Below are 19,503 nucleotides of genomic sequence, written 5' to 3'. Positions count from 1 at the left end.
CCATTGTTCCAGCCTCCTGACCTGACTGAGCTGCCTGGGAGGACTGTCATCTCGTTGAATGCTATGTCCCAGGCTAGTCAGCTCAGCAGTGGGGTCAGGGAGAGGAGAAGAGCAAAGGGAACAAGAGCAGTTAGACTGCGGAAGCGTCTGGCCTGTATGCCACTGTGCTCCCTCCGTTAACCTCCTTTCTTGGCCTGACTTGTGTTAGTGAATGTGGAGGGATGGGGCAGGGGGCTTCCAGGTGGCTCAGTGGTAAAGAATGTGCCTGCAGTCCAGGAGACCCGGGTTCGATCCCTAGATCAGGAAGATCCCCTGGAGGAGGACATGGCAACCCACTCCAGTGTTCTTGCCTGGAGAATCCCATGGACAGAGGAGCCTTGTGGGCTGCATGCAGTCCATGGGGTCCCAAAGCGTTGGATACGACTGAGCGACTCAACAGCCACAGTAACAGGGATAGGGCAGAAAGCAAAGTGGTGTAGACAGGGATTCGAAAATGAGTTTTTCTTCCTTTTTACTTACAAAGGCTTATGAAAGTTCGTTGCTTTCATTTAACACTGGATATTGATGACCTTTTTGAGAACAAAGATGTAAAAAGATGGATGTGTGCATATACACATGTATGTATACATACATATGTATATATGCACATACATTTACACACCTAGAAGAGTCTGAAACTCACAGAAATCTTGTGATGGAGCATCTCTATGTAAAGTGCTGGATGTTTTTGCCATGGGAATAATTTTACTCCTTTACTCCCCTTCCCCTTTTTCCTACTCAAGGCTTCTCCTGGCTGTTCTTTACAATAGCCAGACAGTCCATGAGGTCAGGTAGAGTTGTTCTCTTTGGTTCATTAAATTGTGATTCCTTGAACTCAGGAGTTTTTTATTCTTTATTCCCACCTTCCACCCCTGGGTACATAAAAGAGCTCAGTAAATATGGTGATGCATTGAATGGAATGGGGCCATAGCATCATATGTATGACCCCAAGGGGGTCAGCCCTTGATGGGTATACTATTTGTACCTCCACCAGCCCCATGGTATGTTCAGAGACCAGTGTTTCCAGAAGGGGATTGAGGTTCACAGGGAGACGCCGTTCATGGTGGCAGACAGTAGAGCCAGGCCCCCACCCTTCCAGGCCCTATATTAATATACGTAATCTAGAAAATAGTACAGATGAACATATTTGCAGGGCAGGAATAGAGATGCAGACGTGGGGAACAGATGTGGACACAGTGGGGAAGGAGAGGGTGGGACAAGTTGAGAGAATAGCATTGACATATATACCCTCCTATGTGTAAAGTAAGTGACTAGTGGGAAGCTGCTGTATAGCACAAGAAACTCAGCTTGGTGCTCTGTGATGACCTAGAGGAGTGGAATGGGGGTGGGTCGGTGGGAGGGAAGGGATATATGTATGCTGCTGCTGCTAAGTCGCTTCAGTCGTGTCTGACTCTGTGCGACCCCATAGACGGCAGCCCACCAGGCTCCTCTGTCCATGGGATTCTCCAGGCAAGAACACTGGAGTGGGTTGCCATTGCCTTCTCCAATGCATGAAAGTGAAACGTGAAAGTGAAGTCGCTCAGTCGTGTCCGACTCTTCACGACCCCATGGACTGCAGCCCACCAGGCTCCTCCGTCCATGGGATTTTCCAGGCAAGAGTACTGGAGTGGGGTACCATTGCCTTCTCTGGGGATATATGTATACATACAGTTGATTCACACTGTTGTACAGCAGAAACTAACATGACATTGTAAAGCAATTTATCCTCCAGTTAAAAATTAAAAAACAAGAAAACGCTTTACCCTTCTGTCTTCCTGCCTCTTCCCTTGGAATGGGGCTGCTGTCCTTGCCGAAATCTATTGTGTATCATTTAGATTCTAAATTAAGTATCAATTAAATGAATTAGCACTAGAATTCTCTTCCCTTCTTTCTCTCTTTTTCGGCATAATTTTTTAAAAAATAACTTTTTTGTGATTTTTTTTTTTGCACTCCTTTGAAACTTAACCAAAGCAGTACTAACGCATATATATGGAATTTAGAAAGATGGTAACAATAACCCTGTGTACGAGACAGCAAAAGAGACACTGATGTATAGAACAGTCTTATGGACTCTGTTGGAGAGGGAGAGAATGGGAAGATTTGGGAGAATGGCATTGAAACATGTATAATATCATGTATGAAACGAGTTGCCAGTCCAGGTTCGATGCACGATACTGGATGCTTGGGGCTGGTGCACTGGGACGACCCAGAGGGATGGTATGGGGAGGGAGGGGGGAGGAGGGTTCAGGATGGGGAACACATGTATACCTGTGGCGGATCCATTTCCATATTTGGCAAAACTAATACAATATTGTAAAGTTTAAAAATAAAATAAAATTTAAAAATAAATAAATAAATAAATATCTTCCACTTCCTATGAAAAAAAAAAAAAAGAAACTTAACCAAAGCAGTTGTTTTATGGTCAGGTTTACACCATTTGTGAATCAAGAAAATCAACCTGGGAAGTTTAGAGTCTGGTATTCAGGCCTTATCCTAATACATCAGCCTTTTACCTACATATTTCAGTGGGTGTTGAACTCATTTTCCTTTTGCTAACTTCCTTTCTTCCGCTGATGTCAGCTAGTTAGGTATTTGTATTAAAGTGTATGAAAATAAAATCCTGCAGCCCTAAATTGCTTCTAGAAGCTGCAAGAAGTCAGGAGACACAGTTCTCCTGGAACCCACTCTGCCCCCTGCTCTTAGCCCTGGGAGCCTGGCTTAGGTGACCCCAATAAGTCAGAAGGGTGACTGTCCAGTGCAACAGCCCAGGGAGCAAAGATGTGTAAGAAGTGAGTTACATGCCAGCAAGGGAGAAAAAGGATGCACGGGAAGATCATAATAAAACAATGTTGGAAAGGCAGTGGGAAGCTGAGGGAGCTGGGAACTCACAGATGCCACTAAAGTAGCTGGGAAAAGCCAGAAAGTTTCTTTCTTCCTTTTTTTCCCATTGTTTATTTATTTGGCTGCACTGGGTCTCAGTTGTGGCACACAGGCTTAGTTACCCCACGACATGTGGGACCTTAGTTCCCCGACCAGGGATCAAACCTGCATCCCTGCATTGGAACACGGATCCTTAACCACTGGACCGCCAGGGAAGTCCTCAGAAATAGTTTCTTAATGGAGCCTGGGGAATTGGGGGCAGAGTAGAAGAGAAGTGGTGCCAGAGAGGGCAAAGGGAATTAAGGGATAAGGAGAAGGTAAGAAAAGGACCCCGGGAGAAGACAGCAATGAGAATTAGGACATTCATTGAGAGATGGCTGGGAGTGGGGAGCAGTCAGGATGTAACCATGTGCAGCTGAGCATTGCTGAGCAGGCCAGTGCAAAGAAGGCTGTTGTAAGAGGTGAGTATAAGGAAGTGAACTGGCCCCAGGTCGTGCAGCGAAGGCTTAATGATGCCAAGATATTGAGATGGAGCCTTCATTGGCTTTCCACCTATAGACCCAGGAGGCCATTAGGATGAGTCTAGGCAAGAGTTAATGGAGACCTGTACTGGGACAAGGTTGACAGGAACAGAGGAAGTGACGCATTCAAAGAGGTAAAATTGGCAGCACTGGCTAAGCGCTCTATGTGGTGTCGGGGAGAGGAGGGAATTTAGAGTGATTCCTAAGTTAGAAACTCAAGTGGTCAAGAAAATGCAGGGTGGGTAGCAATTTAGAGACCATGATGATTTCAGGGCTAGACCTGTTGAGCCTTGAGTGATCTTGAATACCCAGATGGAAATGAACATCAGGTCGTTGGACATGAGCCCAGTGATGAGGTGGTAGCACACGTGCGTGCCAAGTCGCTTCAGTCCTGTCTGACTCTGTGACCCCATGGACTTTAGCCGGCCAGGCTTCTCTGTCCGTGGGATTCTCCAAACAAGACTACTGGAGTGGGTTGTCATGCCCTCCAGGGGATCTTTCCGAACCAGAATTTGAACCTGTGTCCCTTACGTCTCCTGCATTGGCAGACGGGTTCTTTACCACTAGCGCCACCAGGTAGCACAGGTCTGAGGAATTTATGTATCTGAAGAACACACCACCAGTACTTGAGAAAGAGCACAGGGTGATGAAATGTTATCTCTCAGTGAATAGTACCTGTCTAAAAATCCCTGGTGACTCAGTGGTAAAGAATCTACCTTAAGTGCAGGAGACAAGAAGATGTGGGTTCGATCCCTGGATTGGGAAGACCCCCTGGAGGAGGGCATGGCAACCCACTCCAGTATTCTTGCCTGGAGAATCCCATGGACAGAGGAGCCTGGTGGGCTATAGTCCATAGGGTCACAAAGAGTCGGACATGACTGAGCGCTTGAGCACAAAGCACGCACAAAATCCCAGGCTGCTTAGACATACAGATAAAGATACAGATGTGTGCACAGATACACTTATGTCTTCTTCTGCTCCCCTCCCCCACTGAGGATTAGTAAAATAGGAAATCTTCTGTGAAGCACAGCATCAGAAGAAATGTTCGCAAGGAATGTAGACAAAACAACATTAACCAAAACCACATACCTCCTCCAAAAAAAGAGCACTGCATGTAGAAAATTACAGCTTTTATCCATGTCAAGGAAGAGCATTTGACAGCTACAGGATGTGAGAAGAAAATGCAAATGACTAACTGGTTTGGGGAAAAAGAATGTTCACACAGAGTCACAAGAGAACCACTTACATCTTCAGTATCTGATAAAGTCACCATTAATACCTCAGCCAACCCACCGTAACAGTGTGTTTAATGTGATCACCTAGCCTCTGTACCCCCCTTCCCACCCCCTAGTAAACTGTACAAAATACTGCTGATTTTTAGATCTGGGCATTCACTTAAGTCATTTTGGTATTTCAAGGTGGAAGTTAAATTGTAGACGTTTTCTAGGGACAAGAAGCTTCATATGTGTATCTCTGTATGAGCTTCCCAGGTAGCTCAGTGGTGAAGAATCTGCCTGCCATTGCAAGAGATTCAGGAAATGCAGGTTCGATCCCTGGGTCGGGAAGATCCCCTGGAGAAGGAAATGGCAACCTGCTCCAGTATTCTTGCCTGGAGAATTCCATGGACAGAGGAGCCTGGCGGGCTACCGTCCATGGGGTCCCAAAGAGTTGGACACAACTCAGCATGTATGCACTCACATATATAGTATAATACATACAGCTGGCCCTCCACATCCACAGGTTCTGCTTTCTTGAATTAAGCCAGCTGCGACATTTTACCAAAGAGGCTTGAGCATCTGTTGATGGATCCTGGAACCACTGCCCCTCAGATACTGAGGATGACCTTCTCAGTATTATCTTTTGTATTACCTTACTAAATGACACCTCAGTGCAGGGAACTCATATTGAGTGATTTAAATAATTTTATTTCTCATGGTTCCTCTCCTGGAATGGGAAAGAAATAAACATTTGTAGTAGTTGATTAATATTCTATCACTTTTTCAAGTCTGAATTACACAAGAATTCCATGCTAGTTTCTACAAAACCCTAAAATGTTTCAGAATTCGTCAACATTTCATTACTATAGGAATCCTCTGTCAATGTAGAAAGTGGAAATGAGAGAAACCAGTTATAAACAGTGGCTTTTTGATCAACACTAAATAAAAATAAAGGTTTGACAAAAATAGAAGCATATGAAAGCTGGAGCTGAGGCAGTGGGTCATTTTTGAGAATTTCAGAAGAATTATTGTGGAAAAATGGAAAAAACCACAAAACAGCTTTTTTTTCAAATTACTAGTCAGACCTCTTCTACATCCCTGTAAAAACTGAAATGAAACCACAGGCAGTCTCAGATGGAAAAAAACTGACCTCCCTTAATAGGGCAGCATTTCATCAAGGTGGTGTGATAACTGATCGTTTGTGGAGAAACTTGTTCAACAACAAGAAAAATACAGGTTTGTGTGTAACAGAGTAACTACCGATTGAGAACACTGCTGAGTTTCAGTTATTTTCTGTCTACTTTGAGGACAATCTGTAGAAAAATATAATGATATTTTGAATTCCCTTGCCCCCTTCCAACAGTTGGTGTGTGTTAGAAGAGTAAAACCTCTTTTCTTTCGTTGCCTGGATAAATTATAAGGATACTTCTGTGGCTTGTATTGGATTTCTGAGTCTGAGTTAAATTATTTGAAGTTACTTTTCTCTGGTCCATCTTTTTCAGCACAGGCAACAGTAGTTGGTTTTGTATTGATTGCTTCGCACTGAGATCTGTTCTCCTAGTAGGGGAGGGCGGACCTGGCAAACAGCCTGCAAAGATGTAAAGCTTGTTCCTTTCTTCTCTGTGGCCTGTCACAAGGCCCAAAGAGGCCTTAGTAAATGGCCTTTTGTTTTGCACAACATGAGGGTTTGAAGGATACTAATAATTGTTACAGAGAAAACAAGGGGAAAGAGAGTTTTCAATTCGACCACTTTTGGAAAATGCCAGTTAAACAGAGTTAAGTGGGGTTGGTTCTTTGCTGCAAGATTCAAGAGTCTAAGACGTGGACTCTTGCATGGTGACTGTCTAAGAGAGGACAATTGTTGGCAGAACTTCCAAGATGTTTCTCACCTGGACACAGCTCTGTCACTAGAACCCCTCTTTGAAAATGATGGTTTAAGGCACTGACTCAAGTTCTATAAAGACTGACCATGTGGCCCAGGGAAGGGGGTTAAACCACAGGCCTCAATTGATACATAGTTTTGGTTTCTTTGGCCTATGTCCTGTCTTTAAAAACCTGAAGTCAGGGACTTCCATGGTGGTCTAGTGGTTAAGACCCTGAGCTTCAGTGCAGGAGGTTCTGGCTTGAGTTTGATCCCTGGTCAGAGAACTAAGATCCCACACGCTGCACGGTGTGGCCAAAAACCTCCCCACAAAACCAGAAAAACAAAAACCTGAAGCCAGCATTTACAAATCAGGCTTGTTGTTGTTCAGTTGCTAAGTCATGTCCTACTCTTTGGGACCTCATGGACTGCAGCACGCCAGGCTTTCCTGTCCTTCACTACCTCCCAGAGTTTGCTCAAACTCATGTCTATTGAGTTGATGATGCCATCCAACCATCTCCTCACCCCTTTCTCCTCCTGCCCTCAATCTTCCCCAGCATCAGGATCTTTTCCAGTGAGTCAGCTGTTTGCATCAGGTGGCCAAAGGATTGGAGCTTCAGCTTCAACATCAGCCCTTTCAATGAATATTCAGGGTTGATTTCCTTTAAGATTGACTGGTTTGATCTCCTTGCAGTCTAAGGGACTCTCAAGAGCCTTCTCCAACACCACGAAAATCAGGGTTTCTAGCTTTTCTTGAATGGAGAAGGAAACGGCAATCCATTCCAGTGTTCTTGCCTGGAGAATCCCAGGGACGGAGGAGCCTGGTAGGCTGGAGTCCATGGGGTCGCTAAGGGTCAGGCACGACTGAGCAACTTCACTTTCACTTTTCACTTTCATGCATTGGAGAAGGACATGGCAACCCACTCCAGCGTTCTTGCCTGGAGAATCCCAGGGACGGGGGAGCCTGGTGGGCTGCCGTCTATGGGGTCGCACAGAGTCTGACACGACTAAAGGGACTTAGCAGCAGCAGCAGCTTTTCTTGAAAAATCAGAGGATGAGGCACATCTGATCTTCGGTCCTCCACAAGCACTGGTCACTGGACTTGAGAAGCCACTGCCCTGCAGGGGAGAGATGTTCACTCATTTTTCAGTGTCTACCCACCGCATTTCAGTACACACGACAGCCCTGCTCACTGGTCTCCGTTGGGTGGCTTCAGACACACTGGCCCCTCCAGTCACATGGTACCCCTCTCACGGATGAGAAGGGGCTCTGAGGTTGAATCTGGGTGGGTGGGAGATGGTAAGACAAAGCCTGGAATCTGGAACCAAAAATGCCAAAATGTTGACAATGGTTGTCTTTTATTTATTACTTTTTTGTGCTTTCCAGATACTCTGCAGCAAACATGTTCTTTGCAATTAAAAAAAAAGAAGAAGAAGAAGAATTTAGAAAAACAGCTAGAAAGAATCTGAAATAGGAAATTTTTTTTTTTTTAGATTTAGCTACTATGAAAATATCTGCCTTCCTTTCAATCCTAATTACTAATAGTGCTTATAAAACCAGCAACAGAACCATGAACTTGTGCAAGAAACCAAAAATAGGTCTGCTTCAAGAGTTGTCTTAAGATCCTGTGTGTTAGCTATTCATCCTGAGTTAATAATATACATTTGCAGTTATGTTTTATGGAGGCAGAGTTGAAAGATGTTAGTTCAGCTTATGTGAAGTTTGGTTTCTGATACTTCAACCTTTCCTAGCTTCGAGAATATGATATAAATTAAATCACCTTTTATTAAGAAAATGATAAATAAATAATAAATAGAAGAACAGATAGATAGATCTTTCTGAGAGGATTTGGAGGCCTAAGAGAACTGAAAATTTGAGGCCCACCTTACTGGTGAAGACAGGAGGAGAAGGGGATGACAGAGGCCGAGATGGTTGGATGACAACACTGACTCAGCGGGCATGAATTTTAGCAAAACTCCGGGCGACGGTGAAGGACAGGGAAGTCTGGCATGTTGCGGTCCATGGGGCTCCAAAGAGTCGCGCATAACTTAGCGACTGAACAACAACAATTACGAGTGAAGATAGTTCCAAGTTTTCATACAGTTTCCTCGAAGCTGGCTAGGACTCAACAGACGTTTGGAACCCAGAGTTGGAATTGAATTCATGGAGAAAGGAAATAAAATAGTGGCTCCTTTCAACACCCAAGGGAGAGATACTGGAAGGCCACCATTTGAAATTGCTCATTTGATTCATTTGCTCTTTCTTGGTTATAAAAAAAAAAAAAAGACCCAAAAATGAGGGTAGAGCAAAGGAGATGCTTATATAAGGATAAGACACCAGAGAGAGGGAAGACAAAATCGAAAGAGAAGAGCCTGGAGATAGTTGGGAAACAAAGAATCATAAGGGAAATTATATATTAGAGAGTTTAGTATTAAAGGAAGACTAGGCTTTGTTGTAATTAGTTACTAATGCAGTTTCTCAAGGGGCTTCCCTAGTGGCTCCAACAGTAAAGAATCTGCCTGCAAAGAGGGAGATACAGGAAGATCCCCTGGAGAAGGAAATGGCAACCCACTCCAGTATTCTTGCCTAGGAAATCCCACGGACAAAGGAGCCTGGCAGTTTCTTGGCCCCTCTTTTGTTCATTTTTAACTTTTTAAAAAGCTAAAATTTTTAAATTAGAGTATAATTGCTTCAGAGTTTTGTTAGTTTCTACCATACAACAAGATGAATCAGCATATATATATATATATATATATACACACACACACACACACACACATACACATATATATATACACACACACACACACATATATATATGCCCTTGCTCTTGAGCCTTCCTCTCAGACTGAGAGAAAATATTTGCAAACAAAGCAACTGACAAGGGATTAATCTCCAAAATATACAAGTAGCTCATGCAACTCAATATAAAAAAACCAAACAACTCAATCAAAAAAATGGTTGAAACACCTAAACAGACATTTCTCCAAGGAAGATATAGAGACAGCCAGCAAACACATGAGAAGATGCTCAACATTGCTCATTATTAGAGAAATGCAAATCAAAACTACAATGACATATCACCTTACACCGGTCATAATGACCATCATCAAAAAATCTACAAACAATAAATGCTGGAGAGGATGTGAAGAAAAGAGAACCCTCTCGCATCTTGCACTGTTCTTGGCCCTTCTTAAAGAGTTTCCTCCTCTATAAAGTGGAGGCAGTGGTGGTACCGCACTCATGAGGACCAAGGAAATACTACAGGAAAAATACTTAGACAGGACATGACTAGGAGAATACATAACAAAGACTATTATCAGCATTAGACTAAAAGAAAATGTTTGTTGCTGTTTTTTATTGACTCCCAGTTTTATTGGGTTGTGATAAAAGAATATCTCATAGAGTATGATAAAAAACAATCTAGTATTTTGAATTTTGTTTCATGGCCTTGTCCATGGTCCATACTGGAGTGGGTTGCCATTCCCTTTTCCAGGGGATCTTCCTGACCCAGGGACTGAGCCCAGGTCGCCTGCATTGCAGGCAGATTATTTACTATTTGAGCCACCAACAAAGCCAATCATTTTTTAGATGTTCTAAATAAATTTAAGACATTATTTTGGGGTAGAGAATTCTCTGCTCGATCAGATTTTTAAATTATGATATTTAAATCTACATTCTTAAAAGTTGTTTTTGGTCTGCTTAATATCAGTTTCTGAGAGACTTCATTTTTTTACTTTCGTTTGCATAAGAAGCAATGAGATGTTTTTTAAAAATGCTAACCATATAAAGTTATCTTGGGATTTAAATGGCGTGCATTATAAAGTTTTTTTATTGTGCAAGAGCCGACTCACTGAAAAAGACCCTGATGATAGGAAAGATTGAGGGCAAGAGGAAAAGGGGGCGACAGAGGATGAGATGGTTGGATGGCATCACTGACTCAGTGGATGAGTTTGAGCAAGCTCTGGGAGATGGTGAAGGACAGGGAGGCTTGGTGTACTGCAGTCCATGAGATTGCAAAGAGTCGGAAATGACTTAGCAACTGAACACCACCTGAATTTGCACTGAAGAGCTAGTTCAGTGACTATGACATTTCACAGTTTTTCGTTAAATGGGTGATGTCACCTGAATGATCAGTGCAGTGTTGGATCCAGCTACAAAGCCAGTGCAGGCACTCATGCTGCCACTTAAGTCTGGAAGGTTCCCAGAGGAGAGTCCCAAGAATGTCAGCAGCGTCTGAAATTGTGGGAAGTCTTCAGACCAGCAGGGGCTTCCCTGGTAGCTTAGCTGGTAAAGAATCTGCCAGCAGTGCAGGAGACCCCGGTTCGATTCCTGGGTCAGGAAGGTCCGCTGGAGAAGGGGTAGGCTACCCACTCCAGTATTCTTGGGCTTCCCTTGTGGTAGAGAATCTGCCTGTAATGCGGGAGACCTAGGTTCAATCCCTGGGTTGGAAAGATCCCCCGGAGAAGGGAAAGGCTACCCACTCCAGTATTTTGGCCTGGAGAATTCCATGGACTGTATAGTCCATGGGGTCGCAAAGAGTAGGACGTGACTGAGCGACTTTGACTCATTTTCAAACCAGCTCATTTCATCCAGCTCTCAGTGTCTAGCAGGGCTACACCCAAGTCATTTAAGATAACCCATGTTTATCTTAATCTTGAAGTTCTTTGGCCTAAAAGATCTCACCCTTTTTAGTTGGTAGCTTGTAAGGAAACTTCCTCTTAAGACATGCCTTCATTTTTTTTTTTTCTTTCAATTGCAGTCTTTTACTCATTTACTTGTTGTTCATTCTGTAGTATTTATTGAGCACCTTCTCTGGGCAACTCACAGTGAATGTGTTACATGGGATTATCAGATAGACATCTTTCAGGCATGCTTGGAGCTCTGCAGTGTGTAAATTGTACACCGAAGACATGATTCAGGTTAAGAAAATTCTTAAGTGAAAAGGACTCATATAACTCTTGAGTCTGTGTGTATTTTTTACTCCCTCTTGAGGCAGATGACATGAGTTTGAGTAAACTCCGGGAGTTGGTGATGGACAGGGAGGCCTGTAGTTCATGTGGTTGCAAAGAGTCGGACATGACTGAGAGACTGAACTGAACTGAGACAAATGATGCAATCGGAATTTTTTCCACTGTTATTGATTAATTTTATTAACTGAAGCCCAGAATATGTCTGAATCTTGGTTGAATGCACTGGGGGAGAAGTATAACTTTGCCTTTTGAAAAAAAGTTTTATTGCGGTATAATTGATGTATAATAAATTGCTCCTGTGTGTGTGTGTGTGTATGTGTGTGTACTGTGTGCTCAGTAGAGTCTGACTCTTTGTGACCCCCTGGACTGTAGCCCACCAGGCTTCTCTGTCCATGGGATTTCTTCAGACAAGAATACTGCAGTGGGTAGCCATTCCCTTCACCAGAGGATCTTCCTGAGCCAGGGATCAAACCCACATCTCCTGCATTGGCAGGCGGATTCTTTACCACTGAGCCACCTGGGAAACCCGTCATACTTAAAAGTATAGAGTTTGATTCCTTTTGACAAATGTGTACACCACCCACCGTTTCAGATCTAGCACACCACGGAGAAGTTTGAGGTGGAGTTGGACTTAACGTCCTCAATACGCAGATGAAAGTTACAGTCGGGGCTGAGACCTTGGCTGAGCCCCACTGAGTGACAGCAGACACTTGTCAACCTGGTTTTAGCAACTGCATTTCTGAGGTTACACCATCTAGTATTTGGACAAAATAAACACTTCAATTCTCTTATGCAAATTTTGGCTCAATTCTTTAAAAAGAAAAAATTAGCTACCATCCTTCCTCTCGCAGACCCTGTGGGTGTGTTGGGGGCAAGGAGGGAGATTTGTTTATGTTGTCCTCTCACCAAAGAGTTCCTCAACAAGCCCAGAAAAATGTGCCCTTAAGCCCTACCTTCATTTGAGAACAGTCCAGGCAGTTATGCTGGCATTTTGCTGAGACTTGCAAAATTGGACAAAGAAGAATGCAAGTGCAAATAAAGTTGGATTTCAAGCCAGTAAGAGCTGGTTTGAAAGCTTTTTTAAAAAAGGTACAGCCTGTATGACATTAAAAACTTGGGTAAGAGTCTACTTCCACAAGCCTCTGTATCGTAGATTCTGGAATAAATAAAGATGGTTCAGGAGAAGGGTTACTTACTGGAGCAAGATTTTTTTTTAAATGTCTTTTTAAATTTCGTTCGGAATTACCAAAGTGTTTGGAAAGGTTGGAGTCAGTTTTTTTAATACTTATTTTTTTTTTTAAGGAGATTGTCTGCTGTATGTCCAATTTGTGGTGGTGTTTAGAAATATGTATAATAATGCCAGCTTATGGTTTTTCCTTCTGTCCCCTATCTGCTGGGCTCGCTCCGTCTCTTCCCGTGTCTGGCAGGCCCCAGTGTCGGTGCAGGATCGTGTGGGCATTGGGTGTGATGTCACGTGTTAGTGCCTTTGCCTTGGTTCCCTCCATCTTTCTTATGAACTCGCTCCTTCTTCCCTGAAAACCCTTCCCTTCCCAGTCCCCTCCCCACCAGAAAGAGCTGACAAAGTAGCTTTCTCTACCTCACCTCTGCACAGAGGTATCACTCTGTGCGTCAGTAACTTGTTTGTTATAGGTCTGCTCCCTTCCCAGATGCAGAGCTTCTTGAGGGCAGAGACCTTCGACTTCTCACGGTGTCAGGCACGTTGTTGTTTAGTTGCTAGCTGTGTCTGACTCTTTGCAACCACATGGGCTGTATAGCCCACCAGGCTCCTCCGTCCATGGGATTTCCCAGGCAAGGATACTGGAGTGGGATTTCCTTCTTCAGGGCATCTCCCGGACCAGGGATCAAACACAAAGTAGATGCTCAACCAGTGGGCTGGCCAAAGAAAAGGGGAGAGCGAAGGAGGGGAGAAAATACACTTCTAAGGAGCCCTGAAAGAATCCAAGCAGAAGGAATCTGAGAGGTAGAATGAAAAACAAGAGATATTAGTGTCAAGGACACCAAGGGAGCAGAGAATCGGAAGAGGGAAAGGCTGGCCATTAGTGTTAATTTGCCAGGGACAGCCAATGAGATAAATATTGAAAACCTCCATTGTATTTTTAGGAACTGAGGGAAGATTTCTTTGGCCGTGGTCACACCCTGGATAATACTGCAGGTGTGTTAACAACACCAGGCAGAGATGTGTCGGCAGTGAGAGGCGGCAGGTGATCTCTCAGAGGGATGCTTCAGTGGAGCTTGGCTTGGTGATATATTCTTCATCCTGATATTCTGTACAATGATTTTTTTTCCTGGTGTCAAACCCACTGAATAATGGTCCTCTCAGTTTACAAACTGAATAGAGAGCTCAAAAATTCAGAAATATTTGCAGGATATAAAATTGAGAGTCAGATTGAGTCAGACTGAGATTTGGGAGTTTATTGGGTGAATCCTAACAGGCCTAAAATCCTGGTGGATCATTTCTCAGAAGGTGATAATGAGCGAGATGGTGACAGTCATAAAATTGTACAGTTCTCAACTTGCCTTTTTCTCAAAAAATCCAAATAATTTAGATTTTTTAAAACTACCAAAATTCACTTTAAAATTCTCTTTTTAAAACTACCAAAATTTGCAAGAAAATTATAGCCATAAAATGAGGAAGTAAATGTCTTTCTATGGAACATTTGAACACTCTTAGAGAAAGAAGACAATGTCTTATTAGCAGGAAGAACGTTTTTATGTTCTTGAGATGGTAACATCTCAAGATGTTCATGAGAGGGTAACATCATTTAATAAAAAAAATACACAGCTTCTTGAAGGATAAGATATTAGAATAATTCAAAGGAGATGAATATATTGGATTTTTAGGAGAATGGAAACCTTTAAAGCATCATGGTTATTAAAAGTATAGGAATAGAAGATGTCCAATTATATATTTTAAATTACTTAATTACACTCTAAGATTTCTTTAAGCTCAGAGCCCAATATCATCATCATTCTTTGAACTACTTGAAAAAAAAATGAAATTCCACTTGTGACTGTTACCATGAAGAGGGGGAGATGGACTTAACATCACAGTCTGTGAATATTCTCCTTTAGCCCAAACCAAGCTGAATTCTTTGTGGCTGATTATCATTCATCTTGTCAGCCAATTTAAATATTTTGAAAGGAAAGTTTACCTTTTTTCATGTTCACAAATTTAATACTATTTTAAAATAAAAATTGGCCCTTTTATCATTATCCTAAAATTTGAATAATAGCACATTTAAGCTGTTCTCACTTTTCTCTTTAAGAAAACATATTAAATGACTAGAGTCATATCTTTTTTTATTCCCAATGAGTGGAGAATAGTTGGGCAGGAGAGGGGTTACATTGAGAATATCTGGAACCCTCGAACCGTCTCTAACATCATTTTATTTTTAGAAGATCAGGAGATGAGGGACACCTTCAAGTGGCGTGGGATTTTTTCCCCCTAATTATAGTTTAAATCTCAGGAAAATGTAATACGTTTATCTAAAAGGCATTTTAATATGCAAAGTCTCAACTTGAATACATTTTATTAAAGCAAGAATCTGAAATCTCCTTCTGCTTTTTCTTCCTGCCATTCCATGGATGTTACAGATGTCCTGACAGCTGGGTTATGGGGTGGGGGAGGTTGGGGGGCTGGAGCTAGGTCAGCCAGACCCCTCCTCCCTCACTCAGTGGCGCAATGGAAATCTGCCTAAAACCTAGACTTGTCTTAGGAAGATAGAGAAAGACTTTAGAGTTCTTTCAGATTTCACGTATACATTTTAAGAATGCAGCATGGCATACTTTTGAGTATGGTAGTTTTTGTTTTGTTTTCTTCAGTATGGTGTAGCTTAAAGCATGGACTTGGGCAGAAGCATTGGAGACAGGTTAAATCTGTGTTCCGACCTCCTCTCCCCGGTTCCTTGGCATTTGGCAGTCTCGGTGTGCTCGTCTGTAGAACAGGGGGATTGGGAGGGACCCGTGAGATGATGCATGTCCAAAGCTTGGCACAGAACCTGGCCGCTATTAAGTGTGCGGCAACCACAGCTGTTGTTACTGTGCTCCAGATGCCTGAGCTCTTAACCCTGTGTTGCAGCCAGGCTCTCCGCGGGCAGCCGTGCCTGTCGCACACTCTATGTGATAATCACACCTTGCTTCTGAGGCTCCGTTTCATTTCGTCTGCACTCTTGTTCAGCCCCCTGAGGATACTGTGAATTGGGAAATAGAGTCCCTCAAAGCTCGACTTTCAGCTTATCTTTGCTAGATTTCCCTCTGTTAACATCCAGTATTTTGTGGCCTAGGGCTCTACCCTGTTAAGGACTCAGACCTTAACCACTGTTCTCTAGATTTTTATTATGGGAATGTATTTTTTTCTCCTGTTAAATCGTTACCTCAAACTTTAAGTAATGCTTTACTTTTAATTTCTTTGCTGGAAAAAAAAGTGTGTTTTTATTAAGCTAAGGGAGATTCAAGAAGTCTCATGGGCTTTTCAGAATAGTTTTATACAAGCCACTCATTGTTTTGAAGTTTGTGGTGTGTTCCAACTTGACAAAATAGTTTTAAGTCCTGCAAGGGAAATGATGTATACTTAGTAAAATAACTTAATAATCTAATATGTAAACAGTTGCTGGATTATAATTATAATTTATGGGTTATAGTGCAACCCTAATCTGGACACACTTCTTAAAAAAAAAAACTTTACTCTTCAGAAAATCTGTTGTAAAAAGAACTGTTTGCTAAAAGGAGAAAAGAGAATGAAACTTATACTCAGGTGAAAAGACCCAGCTCCTAAATTCTATCGAATAATCTAACCTACTTGATATACAGTAAACCAAAGTAAGGGCTTCCCAGGTGGCACTAGTGGTAAAGAACCCACCTGCCAATACAGGAGACATAAAGAGACGTGGGTTCCATCCCTGGTTTAGGAAAATCTCCAGAGGAGGGCATGGCAGTCCACTCCAGTACTCTTGCCTGAAGAATTCCACGGACAGAGGATCCTGGCTGGCTACAGTCCAGAGGCTTGCAAACAGTCTCTTCACAGGCACGCATACAAGCACAAACCAAAGTAAACAGTGATTTCTGAAACAGCCTCTAAATCCCTTATAATGTTACGCATCTACTGATTCCAGGCACTGGGAAGAGAAAAGGCAGATTTAATCATCTTTATCTTCTGACTCACGCTGCAGTCAGACAGAACATAAGGGGAGTGTGTGTGTGTGTGAGAGAGAGAGAGAGAGAGAGAGAGAGAGAGAGACTCAGGAGGAGCAGGGGAGAGGAGACCCAGCCCTGGGACATGAGAGGATAAATGGTAGAACTATGAGTTCTGCAGAGTCAGAGAAAAGAGGGCAGAGCCTTTCCACATAAATGGAGCAAGGGGGAAGGGAACAAAGGATGTATGAATGCATAGTCCGGAAGAGAGAGAAAGCAAGCATGGGACAGGTCGAGCCGGAATATGGTGAATGCTGCTTTTTCTCAGACCACCAAACCAGTTGGCCACGTTAGTTGCGAGCCAGGCGGGATCCCGGCAGAGACCTCAGGGTCCTTTCCACTGGCTGAGTGGAGGGTGCCATCTGTGGTAGGTCACAGCTCACTGGCTAGACCTCTGACTTCACCTTGTCAGACAGCTGACCTTTCCCAGAAGCCATCTTCCAGGTAGAGCGCAGGAGGGGAGGCAAGGGTGGGGGGCTGCACTGGGTTCCCCGCGGCACTGCTGCTCATGTACACCCACCCCGGGGTCCTGCCTGCTCATCCCAGCCATCTGTCATCTCCTCCGTCCAGCCCACTTCCAGTCCACTGCCCGCCAGATAAGGAATGTCGTAAAGACAGACGTTTGCTCTGCCTGTGTCGTGTGAAACAAAAAGGTAGGAGGGAATGTAAAAATGTTTCCCAAAGTTTCCCAAAAACTTCTATAAAAAAAAAATCTCCAAGAGTTTCAGAAAACAATAATAATTAGGCTTGTGATTTGCATAGGTATTCATTCTGAAAGAGTAAGTTGTGGTTGCTTTATGGCGTCGCACCAATAAAACAGAGATCACGCTCAGCTCTCATCTGGCCCCTTTATTACCCGTGTGCCACAGCTGTTGGCATTCCTCAGCCTCCTGCACCTAATGATTTTTTAGATCTCTCCTCCCCTGTGCTCTTGACTGTGGATAGGAGGGGCTGCTTAGTAATTCTACACCTGTTCAAGTCCACGCCTATCAACTTGCTAAGCTTCCCAAACAAGTGCGGGGCAAAGCATGAGAACTCCTGAGTCTGGGGTGGAGACAGAGGCGGCTGCGTCCGGCTTTGGCTTTTCAGAATTTTTTGCCAGGAAAATCAAATGTATTTCCTACCATGGCGGTTGATGACAGCAATTTATATTCCAGGACGAAGAACAAACTAAATTCATCACAAAATGATTATAAATCAAGACGGAGCAGCCTGCCACCTGAATTACTCATAGGAAATGATATTAAAGCAAGACTTCAAAGAAACTTTAGAAACTTGGAACCCATTCACCTGAGGCGCCCAAAAAAGAGACCATCCATATTTCCAGGTAGGATTTGTTTCAATTGATGCCTGCCGGTTAAAACAACAACAAGGATTGTATTTCATTTCTAATGATCAGATGTGTTACATTTCAGATTAACTTGGGACATGTTTGAGAACTTGAGGCAGTAAACATGTTTAATTGTAAAAAAAAAAAAATAGAACAATTTTTTCACCTGAAAGCACTCTCATCCTTTTTCTTTTCTTGATTTATTTTCATATCTTTAAGGGTCTGTAAATAGGTGACTCTTTGACTTTAAGTATCTGTAAATAGGCGGCTCTTCTGTTGGGCTGCGGAATCTGGGACCTGCTTTGCTTGCAGTCCTGGAGAATTCCATGCTGCATTTCATGTTCTGACATATTTTCTTTATTTTGCAAGATTATTGGATTGTTGAGTGAAGCTGATGTTTGTGTGCACCAGAAATTAACGCCATTAAATACTCAAATGCATGCTTCAAATTCCTGTCTTGCATCAGAGCCTAAAACCATTTGTAGTAAAGGGCTCGATTAAACAGTGTAGATGGTGGAGTGTACTGGAGCTCAGAAGACTCCCAGATTTCAATCTCGATAAAGAGACTCTGGTGGTGGCCTTAGGTGGCCAGGCCTGGTATTACAGGTGTGTAGATTGTGTAAGGCGCCTGTGACAGTGGACTCTCGCTGAGGTTTCACTGGTGCGTGATCCCTGGAGAGGATGAATTATTTAGTCAACTTATTTCAGTACTGTTTGCATTGGAATTTTCTGGAGAAACTGAAAATGGCCTTTTGTTGTGATTGATTGATCGGTTAAATTGATAGATTAGACCCAACTGCTGAAATCTAATTCTGTGATGATAGAAAATAAACGAGAATTCATTCAAGCTTTCCTTCATCATAAAAATGAAACAGACTCCCCCTCACAGTCTTTGTACTATTTTAGGAAATATTGAATAGCTAGGTGATGATTTAGAAATGTGGGCCACCAAGGCCACAAGCTGAAAATTTCCGTTCATAAGGAAGTTCTTGTGTTCATGAAGTTCTTGGGTCAGTGATGCTACCTTGGTGTGGAAATACTCTGTAGGAAAAAGCAAAGCCCGGGCTGCAGTGGGCCAGAGGTGTACGTGTGTAGATGCATTGGCAGGAGAAGGAAGGGGATGATGGAAACAAGGCTGTGAGGAGGAGCATTTGAGTGTCTGAAGTATCTAAAAACACAGTAGCTTTCTGCCTGTTCTCTTTGATGTGAAAGTAACGAGGAGCCCAGACCTGCCTCGCTCTCCTGAGCCTGTGTGACACGAAACACTTTCTGTAGAGCTGGTTCCCTAGCCCTTCTTCAGAAACCTGCTCCCAGGCCTGTTCTTCACCTTCCGCTCTTTCTTCTCCTTGTTTTTGGTTTAATGTATGGGAATCCATATGGGCTTCCCTGGTGGCTCAGTGGTAAAGAATCCGCCTGCCAATGCAGGAGACACAGGTTCGATCCCTGGTTTAGGAAGATCCCCTGGAGGAGG

At 43.1% G+C, this 19,503-nt stretch overlaps 1 protein-coding gene and 1 long non-coding RNA gene across 16 annotated transcripts in view; one reads left to right on the top strand and one right to left on the bottom strand.

Moving 5' to 3' along the window:
• Positions 1 to 19,503, top strand: part of FRY (FRY microtubule binding protein) — a 428,392-nt gene that overhangs the window by 82,139 nt on the left and 326,750 nt on the right. For 2 of the 13 annotated variants that reach the window (XM_055542411.1, XM_055542412.1), the window contains exons 1-2: positions 16,654 to 17,146; positions 17,860 to 18,029. In XM_055542411.1, coding sequence (XP_055398386.1) covers positions 16,947 to 17,146; positions 17,860 to 18,029 — 370 coding nt within the window. In that variant the 5' untranslated portion in view covers positions 16,654 to 16,946. Of the gene's footprint in view, positions 1 to 16,431; positions 16,560 to 16,653; positions 17,147 to 17,248; positions 17,356 to 17,613; positions 18,030 to 19,503 lie in introns of those variants that run through there. The other 11 variants (XM_055542396.1, XM_055542395.1, XM_055542407.1 and 8 more) reach the window with 10 other exon arrangements.
• LOC129624456 (uncharacterized) lies at positions 15,340 to 17,361 on the bottom strand. 3 transcript variants are annotated; one of them, XR_008700964.1, is made up of 3 exons: positions 17,223 to 17,361; positions 16,371 to 16,626; positions 15,340 to 15,446 (listed from the first exon to the last, which is right to left on the bottom strand). It is a non-coding gene; the product is annotated as an uncharacterized LOC129624456 (long non-coding RNA). The 3 variants fall into 3 exon arrangements; XR_008700962.1 differs by having other exon boundaries at positions 17,124 to 17,263; XR_008700963.1 differs by having other exon boundaries at positions 17,107 to 17,244.

This window comes from Bubalus kerabau, chromosome 12 (assembly GCF_029407905.1).
Source record: "Bubalus kerabau isolate K-KA32 ecotype Philippines breed swamp buffalo chromosome 12, PCC_UOA_SB_1v2, whole genome shotgun sequence".
Classification (NCBI taxonomy): Eukaryota; Metazoa; Chordata; class Mammalia; order Artiodactyla; family Bovidae; genus Bubalus; species Bubalus kerabau.
Note: the sequence above shows the minus strand (reverse complement) of the source record. Positions and strands in the feature narration are given on the sequence as shown.